The following is a 14,105-nucleotide window of genomic DNA, read 5'->3' as shown; positions in this document are numbered from 1 at the left end:
TTGATGCCACACCTGTGACGACGCGCGGGCGGACAGGAACGCAAAATGAGTTTGCGGGACCAAGAGCTTGTATAATCCGCCCGATGTTGACCCTTTAAGCAGAACCGTTTGTGTGTTGGAATCCTTCACAAGAAACAAGTTTTTATGAAACTCGAAATAAACATTGTTCTCGTTAGTAAAACGGTAAACAGACAATAATAGTAAAGTTAAATTGGGAACGTGCAGAATATTTGACATGTGTAAAGTTTTAGACCGGGATGGGATAACCGCATGACCCACACAGGAAACATCCAAACCTGCGTCGTTGCCCACTTTGAGCACGTCACCACCATTGTATGCTTCGGAATGTTGCATCATCTGATCATCCGGGGTCGCATGAGATGAGGCGCCCGTGTCCGGGTACCATGCATCCGGAACCTGAGGTTCATTGGACGTAGAAACGTGAGCCTGTCCACCGTGAGGTTGCGGACGATCAGCGTATCTCTTGAAGCAGTACACGGCCGTATGGCCGTGTGATCTACATATCTGGCAGCGGGGTGTGCCGCTGCGGCCACGACCATTGTTGCCCCTTCCACGGCCTTGCCTTCCACGCCCTCCACCACTCTACCGTCCACCTCCATTCTGCCGTCCCTGATCACCAGTGCCACTACCGCGACCAGCGAAGAAGGCTGACGGGGAGCCATCAGCGCCGGAGTCCACTGCGAAGTCATCTGCGTGTATAAATTCCTGGGCTTGCAGATGATCAGCAAGTTGCGACAGCGTGATGGGGTTGCCGGAGACGGTGAGCGAGCTCGCCATTGCCCAGAACTCAGGCCGGAGACCATGCAGCACATACAGTAATTGTTCGTTCGGCGAGAGAGGGCGGCCTGCGAGAGCGAGGGCTTCAACAATGGTCTGCGCCTTGCCCAAATAATCTGCCGGCGAGCTGCTTCCCTGACGTAGATTCTGGAACTGGCCGAGAAGACTCAGGCAACGAGCGCGAGTAGTTGACGCCAGTGCTGTCGTGACGGAATCCTAGACTTCTTTGGCGGTGTGCCTGCCGAGAGCGTGGTGCATAACCTCATCCGAGAAGGACGAGATTAGCAAAGACAAAATTGATTGGTCCTGCTGGAACCAGGCGGTGTGCGCGGGATTAGGCGCCGTTGTGGATGTCGTTGCCGCAGCATCATCAGAAGCTAAGGTGACGGATATAGTCTCCGGAGGGCACGGGAGACTACCATCAATGTATCCCAGTAGGCCTTGGCCACGGAGAAAGGGAAGGAGTTGTGTCCTCCAGAACAGGTAATTGCGCGTGGTGAGCTTCATAGATACGAAGTGATGCGCGACTGAAAGAGGATTTGGCGTCGCCGGCACAGTGGGTGCGGCGGGGATGATCGTGGTGTTATCGATTGAATTCGAAGCCATCATGAAGAGAGAGAGAGAGAAAGCGGAAATCAGATAGGAAAGAGGATCGCAGTCCTATCGCAACTGATACCAGATGAGACGATGTTTTGTTCAAATTCAAATAATTGATCAGATTATTGAGAAGCGAATACAGAGAGTCCTATAGGAGAGTTAAACAATACTCCCCTGTTATTCAGGACAGAACTATTGACTAGTCTACAACTAATAATAATAATAAATCATACAATATAAATGTGAAATATAAATATTACTAACAATATAGTGACCCCTCATTTTTTAAAATGGTACATATATTGCCCCTCTCATACGGGTACGGGATGGGCAATATATGTACCATTTTGAAAATTGAGGGGCAACATTTACACCACTAATAATTCAGGGGCGACATTGGTTATAATCTTGAAACTCCAGAATGGTCTAAATTCCATGCTATGCCTTTGTTGAAGCATCTCAACCTCCGTGCTAATGAGTTCAATTTGGATTTTTCAAAAGACTTGATAACAAGTTGCCCAAATTTATCTTACCTTGATTTGTCAAAAAAATCATTTTACCGGTCAAATTCCAGTGTCTGTGTTTTCCAAGGTAGAGAACTTGGAGCACCTTGATCTTTGTAACAATTTCTTCCAAGGACCTTTTCCCATTAGTTTTACCTACTTATCGAACCTTAAATTTCTGCGTCTTTCATACAACAACTTTTCTAGAGCAATTCCAGAAGAAATTGGTTCAATCACCAGTCTTCAAGCATTGAAATTGACCAATAATTCATTTCTTGGGAATATTCCACCTTCCATCGGAAGCCTTAAACATCTTAAGTTTCTTTCTCTTGGAATGAATCAACTGAATTCTATGATTCCCTTTGAACTTGGGCTATGCACAAATCTTGAAATCTTGTATCTATATAATAACTTTCTAACAGGCGAGTTGCCTTCCAGCATGGCCAATCTTTCCAAACTAGTTGAGTTAGATTTATCTTCCAATATGCTTTCAGGTGAGTTAGTACCACAACTCATTGCCAACTCGACACAACTAACTGCCTTGTCTATAGAAAGCAATAATTTCTCTGGAAGGATTCCCTCTGAAATTAGTTTATTGACACAACTTCAATATCTTTCCCTGACTAGTAACCAGTTCTCAGGTTGCATTCCCTCAAACATTGGGAATTTGAAAAAGTTGTCTGAACTTTACCTTGACTCAAACCACCTCTCTGGTCTAATTCCTTCAACAATTGGAAATTTAACATAGCTCAATTGGCTATATCTTTCACATAATTATTTTAGGGGGTCAATACCATGGGAAGTAGGATATTTAACATCATTATCTACTGTTTCCATAAGTTCCAACTTGCTTCACGGACCTGAGACCTTATCAATCTTTTGCAATCTCACATGTCTTTCAGTGCTTTTCATAGCTAATAACAAATTGAATGGACATATTACAAAATGCTTGGGAAACAACATGAATCTATATTCTTTTGTTCTTCGTGGCAATCAGTTTCACGGGGGTATTCCAAAATCACTCTACAATTCATGCCACCTTCATTTTCTTGACCTGTCAAGCAATTACTTGAGTGGTGTCATTCCAACGTGCCTGGGAAATTTTAGCAATCAACTCTCAATCTTGCGTCTTGACAATAATAATTTGCATGGTGCTATGTGACGGATATATTAGGAACTGACCCGCACCGACCCGAGGGCGCGGGCAAGAACGGGTCCCGGGGCGGCGGCATGTACCCGCCCCGACCGGGGCCTCACCACGTGGCCCCCGTACGGGCCACGTTGGAGGCCGGGCCGACCTCCACATGGGCTCGGCCCGAACCCATGACGGGCTCGGCCTGGCCCCACAGCACGGCCCGGGCGCGGTCAACTCGGATCTAACCACCCCCCGTGTTAGGGGGTGGCGGTTTGGGGCGGGGGTTGTATAAAAACCCCCCACCTTGTCTAGTTAAGACACGCTCTACATTTCCTACATACTTTGTCCTAAAATACTGCTGTAATAGCCAATTCTACGGCATTTAATACAATCTACGGTCTCACGGCCTTTGCCATATCCTTCGTACCATTTAATTATTATTCGTATTCTTATTCGGGTTAGTTAAGTCGGACCCCCGGTTTAATTAATTCCATCATTGGTGCTCTTATTGAGAGCTGCTGTACAAGCTTGAGTGCTCTCCCCTCTATTGTTCATTGACGGCGATGGCACGATCGAGATCCAGCTCTCGTCATACCAATGGTTCCCGCGGCACCCAGCTCGTCGCGAACGGGAACGGCCCCAACGGGGCCCCCACCCCCAGCATCCAACCAACCGCCTCCGCCAGGTCAGGGGAGGATCTGAGGGCCCAGCTCACCAACCACCGTAGTAGTGGTGCACCACCAGCACCCCCCGCCGCCCCCGCTCCAGCTCGCGCACTAATTCGGGAAGGGGTGGCGGTCTTCGAACAAGCTTCCACCGCGCTGGCGCGCGTCGCCGCAGGCCTCCGAGCGGAGGAACAAGCCGCCCTAGGCGCCGGCGTCATCTCCGCCTCCTCCTACCCGGGGGCGCAGCGACTCGAGCACTCGACCACCCCAGGCACCTGTCACCCAGGGGGAGGTCAACTCGCCTCGACCATCAGAGAGGCGGGGAGGAGGAGATTCCTGCCGAGACCGCCAGCGTGACGACGATGGAAGGGCGCCGACCCAAACCAGGCCCGCCCTGGAGAGGTTGGGCGATCGCGTGACAGCCCGGGATAGGTTGGGTCCGAGGCCGGCCAATGGGCCACCGGCGGCGGAGTCATGCTCCCGCCGACCGCCGCGACAGGGATCGGTCACTCGGAGGTCGCCGAGCCATGGGCCCCGCGCCCAGCCGCGACACGAGGCAGCCTCGCGCGGGTCAGCAGGTCGGGTCCCCCGACTCCACCCGCGACGCGAGCAGGCCTCCCGGGTCGAACGATCGGGGGAAACGAAAGGTAGAGCTCCGAGCTCCCATCGGGTGGAGGTCGAGAAGCTGCAGAGGAGGATGGACAAGCTCCAATAGAAGATCGATGAGAGGGACGGGTCTTCGGAGCCCCAGGACGTGTTGGCCTCCCCATTCGCGGACACCATCATGGCAGAGCTCCTACCTCGAGACTTTCGCTTTCCCACCATTAAAGCATACTCGGGGACCACGGACCCGCGGGCACACCTGACCAGGTACAGAGCCGCCATGATGATCACCGAGGCAACAGATGCCATCCTATGCAGGGGGTTTTTCGCCACCCTGGACGGGCAGGCACACGATTGGTTCGGGTCCCTCCCGGCGGGGTCCATCTCCACCTTCGCGGACCTCACCCGGCAGTTCCTATCCCATTTCGCCACCAGTATACAGCGGAAGAAGCAAATTGCCGACCTATGTGATTTGAAACAGGGGAGCTCGGAATCACTCGCTGAGTACCTCAGCAAGTGGAAGAAAGAGGCCATGGGGGTCGCCGACTTTGATGGGAAGTCGGCCATAGTGATTTTCCGGAACAACCTGAGGTCGGGCGCTTTTCACCAAGACCTCATCAGGTACCCCCCCAGGACCTATAACGACCTGATGGACAAGGCAGCAAGGTATGCTTACGCCGAGGCCGCCGAGAAGAGGAAGAAAGAGCAGGAAGAAGGACGTGGTCGGAAAGACAAGGCACCCCAGGAGGAGCGCAAGGCACCGCGGCCGCATCGACGTGAGTACGCTGAGGGGCCCAGACTGAACCCCACACGCTATCTCACCCCGCTGACACAACCAGTGGGTACCATCTTGGCGCACGCGGAGGTCTAGGGAATCGTGGTGTTCCCGAAGGAGGAGTGCATGAAGATATCGGCGAGGGGGGACCCCAACAAGTACTGCAGGTTCCACAGGCAGAAGGGGCACGATACGGACGAATGCATCCTCTTGAAGTGACAAATCGAGGAACTCATCCAAATGGGTTACCTCGCCCAATTCATTAAGAGGCCCGGCCAGGCACAAGGGCAGGCGCAGGGCCAGAAGCCAGGCAACCCCTGGCGATGCTTCAACTGCGAGGAGGAAGGACAAAAGGCCTTCCAATGCACTCGCCCCCAAAGACCGCGTCCCACCACCACGGGCCAACACGGGGGTACCGGTCACCAAGGGGGCTACGGCGCTCCCGGAAAAGTATTCGTCATGAGCCAAACGCAAGCCGACCTCGGAAACGAAGAAGGCCTAGAAGGGGAAAACCCAATCCCTGAAGACGAGGACCATACGGACCCCGTCGAAGAAAACCCCGAAAGCGAATTCTGTCTAGGATAAGCCACCACCCCCTTGTAACCGCCCCCGGTATCGTATAGACCACTTATTTAGTTTAATTACTTCGGGAGCATTATGTCTACTTAGCTTAGCTACTTAGAAAGTATTATGAATAAAGACTCCTTTTCGTTCAAATTCCGATTCCACTACGAAAGTAAAACACAAGTTATGCCATCCACCCAACCCTTCCTCACTAAAAGACGAAACAATGAAAAGGACAAAAATCACCTCATCAAGGAATGCCTAATGTCACCACTAGGAATTGAACCTTAGACCTCTTATTTACAAGTCCAAGCCCCTAACCACTAAGCCATGAGTGTTTTTTGAAACCTCAAGGGGACACCCCCTTGTTAAACCCCTCTAAATCCCTAAAACTCACAAAATCCCCAAATCAAAAACCCTTCTTCTTCTTCTTCTTCTTCTTCTTCTCTCTCTCTCCCCCCCCCCCCCCCCCACACCCTCTCCTCCTCCCTCTCGCATACCCCACTGCCCCACCACGACCACCACCTCCCACCAACGCCGCCACCGCCCGGACGCACCCCGGCAGAAGCCGCTCGCCTCGCCGCCGTCCAAACCAAGCCGCCGGAGACCACCCGCCGTCCGCTCGGAATCCGCCCAGCCGAGACCCGCTGCCACCTCCACCCGAACGCCAACCCCACGCCACCTCCTCCTCGTCTTGAACCCCACTTCGCCGCCGCCTCCCCCGCAACCGGAAGACGCCGCCTCGACGCCCGCCGGAAAAACACGCCGGAGCGCTGCCCACCTCGCCGGAAAACCCACCGGAAAAGTACACCTATCGCAATGCCAAAGAAACCCCTCAGAATCCGCACCCCGGAGTGGAACAATGCCGATTACACCGTGATCGGAGGTAAAGCACTTGAACCCGACCAATTCTCTCCGGAATTGGTTGATATGCTTAAACACCAAGGACTTTTAGATACGTATCTCACCATCAAAGGGGATACGTACCCCGAATTGGTGAAGGAGTTCTATCAATACCTTGTAGCCACCAAACGGGGTGACAAGGTAGAAATCACCACCAAAGTCCGCGGCAAGGAAATTGTGCTTTCCGAAGGCCGTTTGGCCAAGCTCTTGAAATTGACCACCACGGGTGTGTCCAACTATGACCGGAAAGGGTGGATTGACACCCAAACTACGGGATACAAGGACTACCTTGGGTACTTACTCGGGAAAGAGGGTGGGTTCACCTCGGCCACCCGACCAAACCGGAAATGGCTATCGGCGGAGCAAAAGATATTGGTTATGATTGTAACCGATAGCCTCTTGCCCACCAATAACAAGAGCAAGGATGTGGGAAGCTTGGAGTGCACCTTTGCGTATCTCCTAAAACATAAAATCAAGTTCAACCTGCCGGCACTCATGCTAAAGCACATAGAGTTCTGCAAAACAAACAACCGGCTTAGCCTACCTTACGGGATGATCCTAAGTTGGATCATGGAGAAAAAGGGGGTAGACCTAAGCCACACCGAGGTCAAAACCGCCAATGGCATGGTTTTCAATGCCCAAAACCTCCGCCGCAACGACATCTACTTCACCGAAGGAGGACACTATCTCACCCTCGAAGAAATCTGCCACAAACCCGATGAGGAACGTAGGGAATTGGTTGATCGGTTGGACATCTCCAACAAAAAGCTCAAGCGGGCCATGCAAGATTGCGGAGGCACGGAAGAAAATGAAGGACAAGAGGAGGAAGACGGGCCTAACCCGTCAGTGCACCCACAGCCAGGAGGGAACCCAAGGGGGCAAGACGAGGGTTCGGTCAACGAACGCATACTCGCACAGCTCGACCGACAGAATCAAATCATGGAAGAAGGGTTCTCATCCCTGATCCGCACCACACACGCACTCGATCAAAGGGTAGCAGCGATCGAGGCCGCCTTGGGCACTCGCGGTGCACCCAGTTCCAGCGCAGGAAACCGAGGTACAACCGAAAACTTCCCTATCACCACACCATCAGAAGTTCAGCCTACCCCAAGCCAAGACAAACGTAAGGCCGCAACCCTAAACAGGAGGCCGAGCTACGAGGTGTCTAGGGGTGAAAGGGTGGACTATAACACCGGGCTTCGGGGACGAAGCCCCTTGTAAAGGGGGGAAGAGTGTAACACCCCGTGTTACGGCCCCTAAAACCATTTAACTAATCAATCAATAAGCCCAAGAGAAGGAATAAATCATAATGACCAATTAGGGAAAAAGGCCCACCATAGTCCATGGGCCCTCATATATAAACCCAACCCCTAAACCCAATCCTTAGTTCCGAAAGAAATAGAATTAGCAAGCCTATAGTATTAGTTCCTAATTAGGACTCCTAAATATATAAATAAGGGACTTAGGAGACACCTAGAACTTCCCACCACATTAATCTCTCACCACCCAAAGAGCTCCAAGAATTCCCCTAGGAGAAATCAAGAAATCAAGAAAGCTTAAAGAAAGATCCTTCATAGCCAAGGAATTAATTAAGGCTAAGAGGTAACCCATGTCTCAACAAAACCTATTTTCATAGCTATGATTTCCCCTTAGGGTTTTCCCCCGTATATTTGTGAATGGCGAATTACTATGATTATTGTTGATGTTGATTTAATGATTCCATGGGGAATCTTGATAATCTTGATATTGGGAGTTTCTTGATAATTGTGATGTTCTTGATGATTAATTGGTATTCTTGATGATTATGTGTTGTTCTTGATGATTATGACGTTCTTGATGATTAATTGGTATCCTTGATGATTATGTGTTGTTCCTACCGAATCTTGCAATTAGAAGACGAATCGTAGTCTTGTTGATATAAAAGTGATTAGAACCCTAGGTTGTGCCGTATGCTTTGATTCTTGGATTATCGGGTGGGAAATCGCATGTTTGGGCGTTGATTGTGTTTAGAAAAGTAGGATAGGCCATGTGTCGTTCGTTTCCCGTATTTGATCCGTTAATTGTCTACTTGTTGTTGTTAATTGCGTTGTAAAGTGTCTAAGCATGGTTTCGGGTTCCACAACGGTTCCCGGGGCGAAAAGTGATGAAAAGAGTTAGTGGGGGGTAGGTGGGGGTAGGGGACCCGCCACCTACCCGCGGCATTCTCGGGCAGCTCCGGCAGCGGGCAACCGGCGGGCGGGCAGCTGCCCGCCGGGCACCCGCTGCCCGGAACAGTGGCAGCCGGCGAGTGGACCCCCACCCACCGGCTACCCGCTGGAAAGTACACTACCTCGGGCTCCCAGCTTCCCCGTTTGATGTTTCCCCGATCCCCGTGGCGTCCCAACGGACCCCGTTTGTCGTGCATATGTCTAGTTTGATGTTTCGGGTACCGTTCATAGGTTTATGAGTCTGTTATATCGCATGCTAGATGAATTGGTATCCCGTTGACCTAGGTGAAGGAAGTATGAACCCCTTAGGACTATTCTTAGCATGTGATGGATCACGCATAGGTTTGTTATACGCTTTATCCCCCTTCCCGAGGTGTAACGTGGGTTGCATGTGGTTGCTATGTGTTATGTGTGTGTGCTACCCCAATTCGGTTGCGATCGGATTGGTTATCCTGAGCTGCGGTTCAGAAGCTGGCTGCGGTCAGATTGGTATTCCTGGCTGCGGTCAGATGACATTCTCTTGGGCTGCGGTCCACCGTTTGGTTGCGATCAAACGTTTCTATACGAGCTGCGGTTCGTCCTTTATCCTGGCTGCGGTCAGATGACACTCTCTTGGGCTGCGGTCCACTGTTTGGTTGCGATCAAACATTATGATGAGCTGCGGTTCATCGGTCGGTTGCGATCGACCTCCCCGTGTTGCGATACGGGGCATGGTGCTGCGGGGCTGTGTCAGAGCTATATGCGCTGACCCTCATCTATGGGTATGCGATCGGTCCCGTGGCGCCAACAATGTGCGCTATGTGTGTGATATGGACGAATTGTGACTATGAGTGCCTTGGGGGATGTGACTATGGGATTTATATTGGGGATTGTTCATGTTGGGTTATGATTATCGTTTATGCTTTGCCTTATCTGCCTTATCTGTTGTGAACTGCATATGCCCGTTATAACTGTTGCTTGTGTCTGGCCTTATCTGTCGAGTCATTCCCGGTTTTAAAGCTAGAGTTCGTAGGATATATCTTCATGCTCAAAATGGTTTTCGTATATCTATATGTATCTCTATATGTATTGTATTTCAACGCGTTGGAGTGGGTTACCAGCATCTCTCGCTGAACAGATATATTTGGCTTTCAGGCACAGAGGACTAGAGCACTGGAGCGCGCTAGAACTGGAACGTAGAAGTAGAGTAGTTTCCCTTTCGGCCTGCGTGCCATATTATGCATTGTGTTTCAATGGATATTAGTTAGACAGCCTGTGCACCTGGGTTCTCTAGTCCAGGTGTGGCATAGCACCCCGTACACTCATGTTATACTTTGGGATGTAATGAGATATTATCTTTATTATATAAGCTTAAAATGTCTTGAAAATCTGGGGTGTTACACGTTCACCCAGCTGGGACTCTCAAGAGGACAGCTGGAGCAAGTACGGACCCCCATGTCCGGGTTCACGGGGGATTCGATCGAAACGGAGGGGTCGATCAATTTGGAGGTGGAGATAGGCACCCCACCGCACACCAGGAGGTGGGAGGTCGAGTTCGTAGTCGTCAAGATCAGTTGCGCCCACAACATTATTCTCGGCCGGCCCGCCCTGGAGGACCTCAGGTGTGTGATTTCTATGGAGCACCTGTGTCTCAAGTTCCCAACACCAACCGGGGTTGGGGTCGCCCGGGGAGACCAAAAGGTGAGCCACAACTGCTACCTGAAGGCGTGCCGCCAAATTGGTCAGAAGGACCTCCAGGTCCATACCATCGCCGAGAAGGCGTTTCGAGAGGAGGCAGGTCGACCTCGAGCCGAGACCGTGGTCGAGACAGAGGAGGTCATCCTCGACCTCAGTCGACCTGACCGGGTCGTGAAGGTAGGGGTCGGCCTCCTGGAGGATATGCCGGGCCCCGAGGATATGCCCATCAGGAGCTACAAGGAGGTCTTCGCATGGGGCCCCGAGGATATGCCGGGCCTGAGCCGAGACGTGATCACGCACACGCTGGTTGTCGACCCCACGGTCAAGCCAGTCCAGCAACGCAAAAGGTACCTCTCCGCTGAGAGGAGGGAGTTCGTCAAAAAGGAGGTCGACACCCTGCTAGAGATCGGCCATATCCAGGAGGTCATATACCCCACGTGGTTAGCAAACGTAGTCCTCGCCCCGAAGCCACCCACCTGGAGGATGTGCGTGGACTACACCGACCTCAACAACGCCTGCCCTATGGACCCCTTCCCCCTCCCCAACATTGACCAGCTGGTGGACGAGACTGCAGGTTGTGCCCTTATGAGCTTCCTAGATGCGTTCCGGGGGTACCACCAAATTTTCATGGAAGAAGCCGACAAGGAGAAGACGGCCTTCACCACGCCGGAGGGGGGTTATTGCTACAAGGTCATGGCTTTCGGACTGAAAAATTCGGGCGCCACCTACACCCGAATGGTGGCCAAGGTGTTCAAGCAGGTCCTCGGCCGCAACCTCCAGGCCTACGTTGATGACATGATCGTCAAGAGCACCGACGCCGACCTCCACACGGACGACCTTACCGAGGTATTTTCGATTATGCAACGCTTCAATTTACGGTTGAACCCCAAGAAGTGTACTTTCGGGGTACATGGTCTCGAAGAGGGGCATTGAGCCCAACCCCGACAAGGTCAAGGCTATCCTGGACATGGAACCTCCGAGGTCCCTCCGGGAGGTCCAGCGCCTCAACGGCCGGTTGGCAGCCTTGGGCCGTTTCCTTTCGAGGTCGGCCGAGAAATCGTTGCCATTCTTTGGAGTCCTCAAAAAGACGAAGGGCTTCGAGTGGTCCGAAGAGTGCCAGAAGGCGTTCGAGGACCTCAAGACGTACCTCATGTCACTCCCCCCCCCCCCCTGGCCAAACCCGTTAAGGGGGAGGTCCTGTACCTATACCTGGGCATCTCGCAGGCCGCGGTCAGCTCCGTGCTGGTCTGGGACGACGAGGGGGTCCAGCGGCCCGTATACTACACGAGCCGAGCTCTACGGGGGGCGGTGGTCAGTTACACACCCGTGGAGAAGGCCATCTTCGTGGTGGATGCGACGGTGAAAAAGCTGAGGGCCTCGGGGTCGGCCAGCAGGTTGGTCAGGTGGGCCATGCGGCTGAGCCAATTCGACATCCAATTCAAGCCCAGACCCGCCATCAAGGGGCAGGAGCTGGCTGACTTCATAGTCGAGTGTACCACCCGGGAGGCCACGGAGCGGGTCCGGGAAGACGACGAGGAATGGTGGACCTTCTCAACGGACGGGTCCTCCAGCGCTAAAAGTTGCGGGGGTGGAGTCGTACTCATAACCCCGGAGGGGTTCCGGGCCTACTACGCCCTCCGCTTCGCGTTCAAGTTATCCAACAACGAAGCCGAATATGAGGCGCTCCTAGGGGGGCTCCGCCTCGCGCTAAACATGAGGGTGGAAAAGCTCAAAATCCGGTGTGACTCTAGACTCGTCGTGGGACAGGTCACAGGTGAATTTGAGGCAAGTGACGAAAGAATGAGGAGGTACCGGGACGTGGTGCTCCAGCTACTGGGGCAGCTGACCAACTACGAGGTCCTACAGGTGCCTCGGGACCAGAACACAGACGCTGACATCTTGTCCAAGCTCGCCCAAGGGGCCCCGGAACATATCTCAAAAATAGCCCGAATTGAGGATTTCGAGAGGTCGAGCCTGGACGCCTACCCGGTCCTACCCGTGCAAACCAGGCCTCCCTGCTGGTTGGACCACCTCAAGGAATACAAGAGAACAGGTGCACTGCCTCCCGACGAGGCCGATGCCAAATTGGTGAAACGACGAGCCCCCACGTACGTAATCATGGGGGGACACACTTTACAAGAGGTCGTATAACGGCGCCTTGTTGCGCTGCCTATACCCGGACGAAGCCAGGGTAGTCATGGAAGAAATCCACGAGGGGACCTGCTCCGCCCACCAAGGGGCTTTCGCCATGTCCCGAAGGGCCATCATACAGGGGTACTTTTGGCCCAAAATGGCCAAGGAGTGCGCTGACTACGCTAGGGGTTGCGAGACCTACCAGCATTTCCAGGTCACCCCCGGCCGACCCGCCACGAGCTACACCCCCATCAGCTCGGTCATCCCCTTCTCCAGGTGGGGAGTGGACCTAGTGGGAGCTCTGCCTATGGGGTCGGGAAAAAGGAAGTACCTCATAGTGGCGGTGGACTACTTTACCAAGTGGGTGGAGGCGGAACCACTGGCGACCAGAACAAGCGCCCGTTGCAAGCACTTTGTGTGCAAAAACATTTTGTGCCGTTTTGGGGTCCCGATGCAACTCATCACCGACAACGGAGGCCAATTCGAGGGGCAAGAGTTCAAGGGGTTCTGTGCAGAATGGCACATTACATACAGCCGGGTGGCCGTGTGCTATCCCCAAGCAAATGGGCAGGTGGAGAATGCCAACCGCACCATAGTGGGCGGTTTGAAAAAGAAATTAGAATCCGCGGGGGGGGGGGGGGGGTGGGGGGCGGGGGGCGTGGGTAGAGGAGCTCGACGCCATTCTATGGGCCTACCGCACCACCCCCCGGAGGGCCACGGGGGAGACACCTTTCTCCTTGGCCTACGGGTTCGAAGCTCGAGCCCCGGCAGAGGTAGTCATACCTTCCCACCAGGAGGAGGACTACGACCCCGACACGAATGAGGAGCACCATAGAACTGACCTCCACCTGATCGATGACAGGCGCGAAGCAGCTGCGATTCGAGCGGAGAACTACCAGAGGCAAACCAAAGCTTACCATGACAAGCGGGTACGGCCCCGCTACTTCCAAGCGGGAGACTACGTGCTCAGGAGGAGAGAGGCAAGCCAGCCCCAGGCGGGAGGAAAATTTGCTGCCAACTGGGAAGGCCCATACATTGTAGCAGCCGTGGTCCGCCCGGGAAGCTACAAGCTCAAGACCCCCAAAGAGAAGATGATAGCCAGGGTCTGGAACTCAGAACACCTACTGAAGCTCTACCAATAGGCCCGCCGCGTGAAAGGTGGATATTGAAATCCTATTTTTGGAGGAAGACCATTCCCCTCCCCCAATAATGTTTTAGTGAACGGCAATAATATCACCACTTGGGTTTTTTCATCCATTCTTTCTCCTTTAAATTAAAAAAAAAAATCATCATGAAACAAAGGGGAACGAGTGCTCACTCATGTTTTCCCCCGCGGACCCTAAGGGGGCACGAGGTCCGACCTCGCGTACTAACCCCGACGGAAGACGCACCCTAAGGGGGCACGAGGTCCGGCCTCGCGTACTAACCCCGACAGAAGAGCCCGGGGGCACAGTCTGAAAGGACTTGGCCCGAGCGGCTAGCGTGCACCCTAAGGGGGCACGAGGCCTAGCCTCGCGTACAAACCCCGACGGAGGAACCCGGTGG

General features: G+C 53.2%; 1 protein-coding gene across 1 annotated transcript; it reads right to left on the bottom strand.

Annotated features, from left to right (window-relative positions):
- Positions 1-603: 603 nt before the first annotated feature.
- On the bottom strand, positions 604-1,305 carry LOC109158051. Its single transcript, XM_019305868.1, has 2 exons — positions 1,060-1,305; positions 604-933 (listed from the first exon to the last, which is right to left on the bottom strand). Exons 1-2 carry the CDS (start codon positions 1,303-1,305, stop codon positions 604-606), a joined length of 576 nt encoding a protein of 191 aa, XP_019161413.1.
- Between the last annotated feature and the right edge of the window lie 12,800 nt (positions 1,306-14,105).

The sequence above is a fragment of the Ipomoea nil genome, unplaced genomic scaffold (genome assembly GCF_001879475.1).
Source record: "Ipomoea nil cultivar Tokyo-kokei standard unplaced genomic scaffold, Asagao_1.1 scaffold2805, whole genome shotgun sequence".
Classification (NCBI taxonomy): Eukaryota; Viridiplantae; Streptophyta; class Magnoliopsida; order Solanales; family Convolvulaceae; genus Ipomoea; species Ipomoea nil.
Note: the sequence above shows the minus strand (reverse complement) of the source record. Positions and strands in the feature narration are given on the sequence as shown.

Excerpts from the sequence above, each read along its gene's own strand:
- LOC109158051 (XM_019305868.1), bottom strand. The coding sequence starts at position 1,305 with ATGAAGCTCACCACGCGCAATTACCTGTTCTGGAGGACACAACTCCTT. Across the intron at positions 934-1,059 it reads TCTCGTCCTTCTCGGATGAG|GGAAGCAGCTCGCCGGCAGA; the intron begins GTTATGCACCAC and ends AATCTACGTCAG.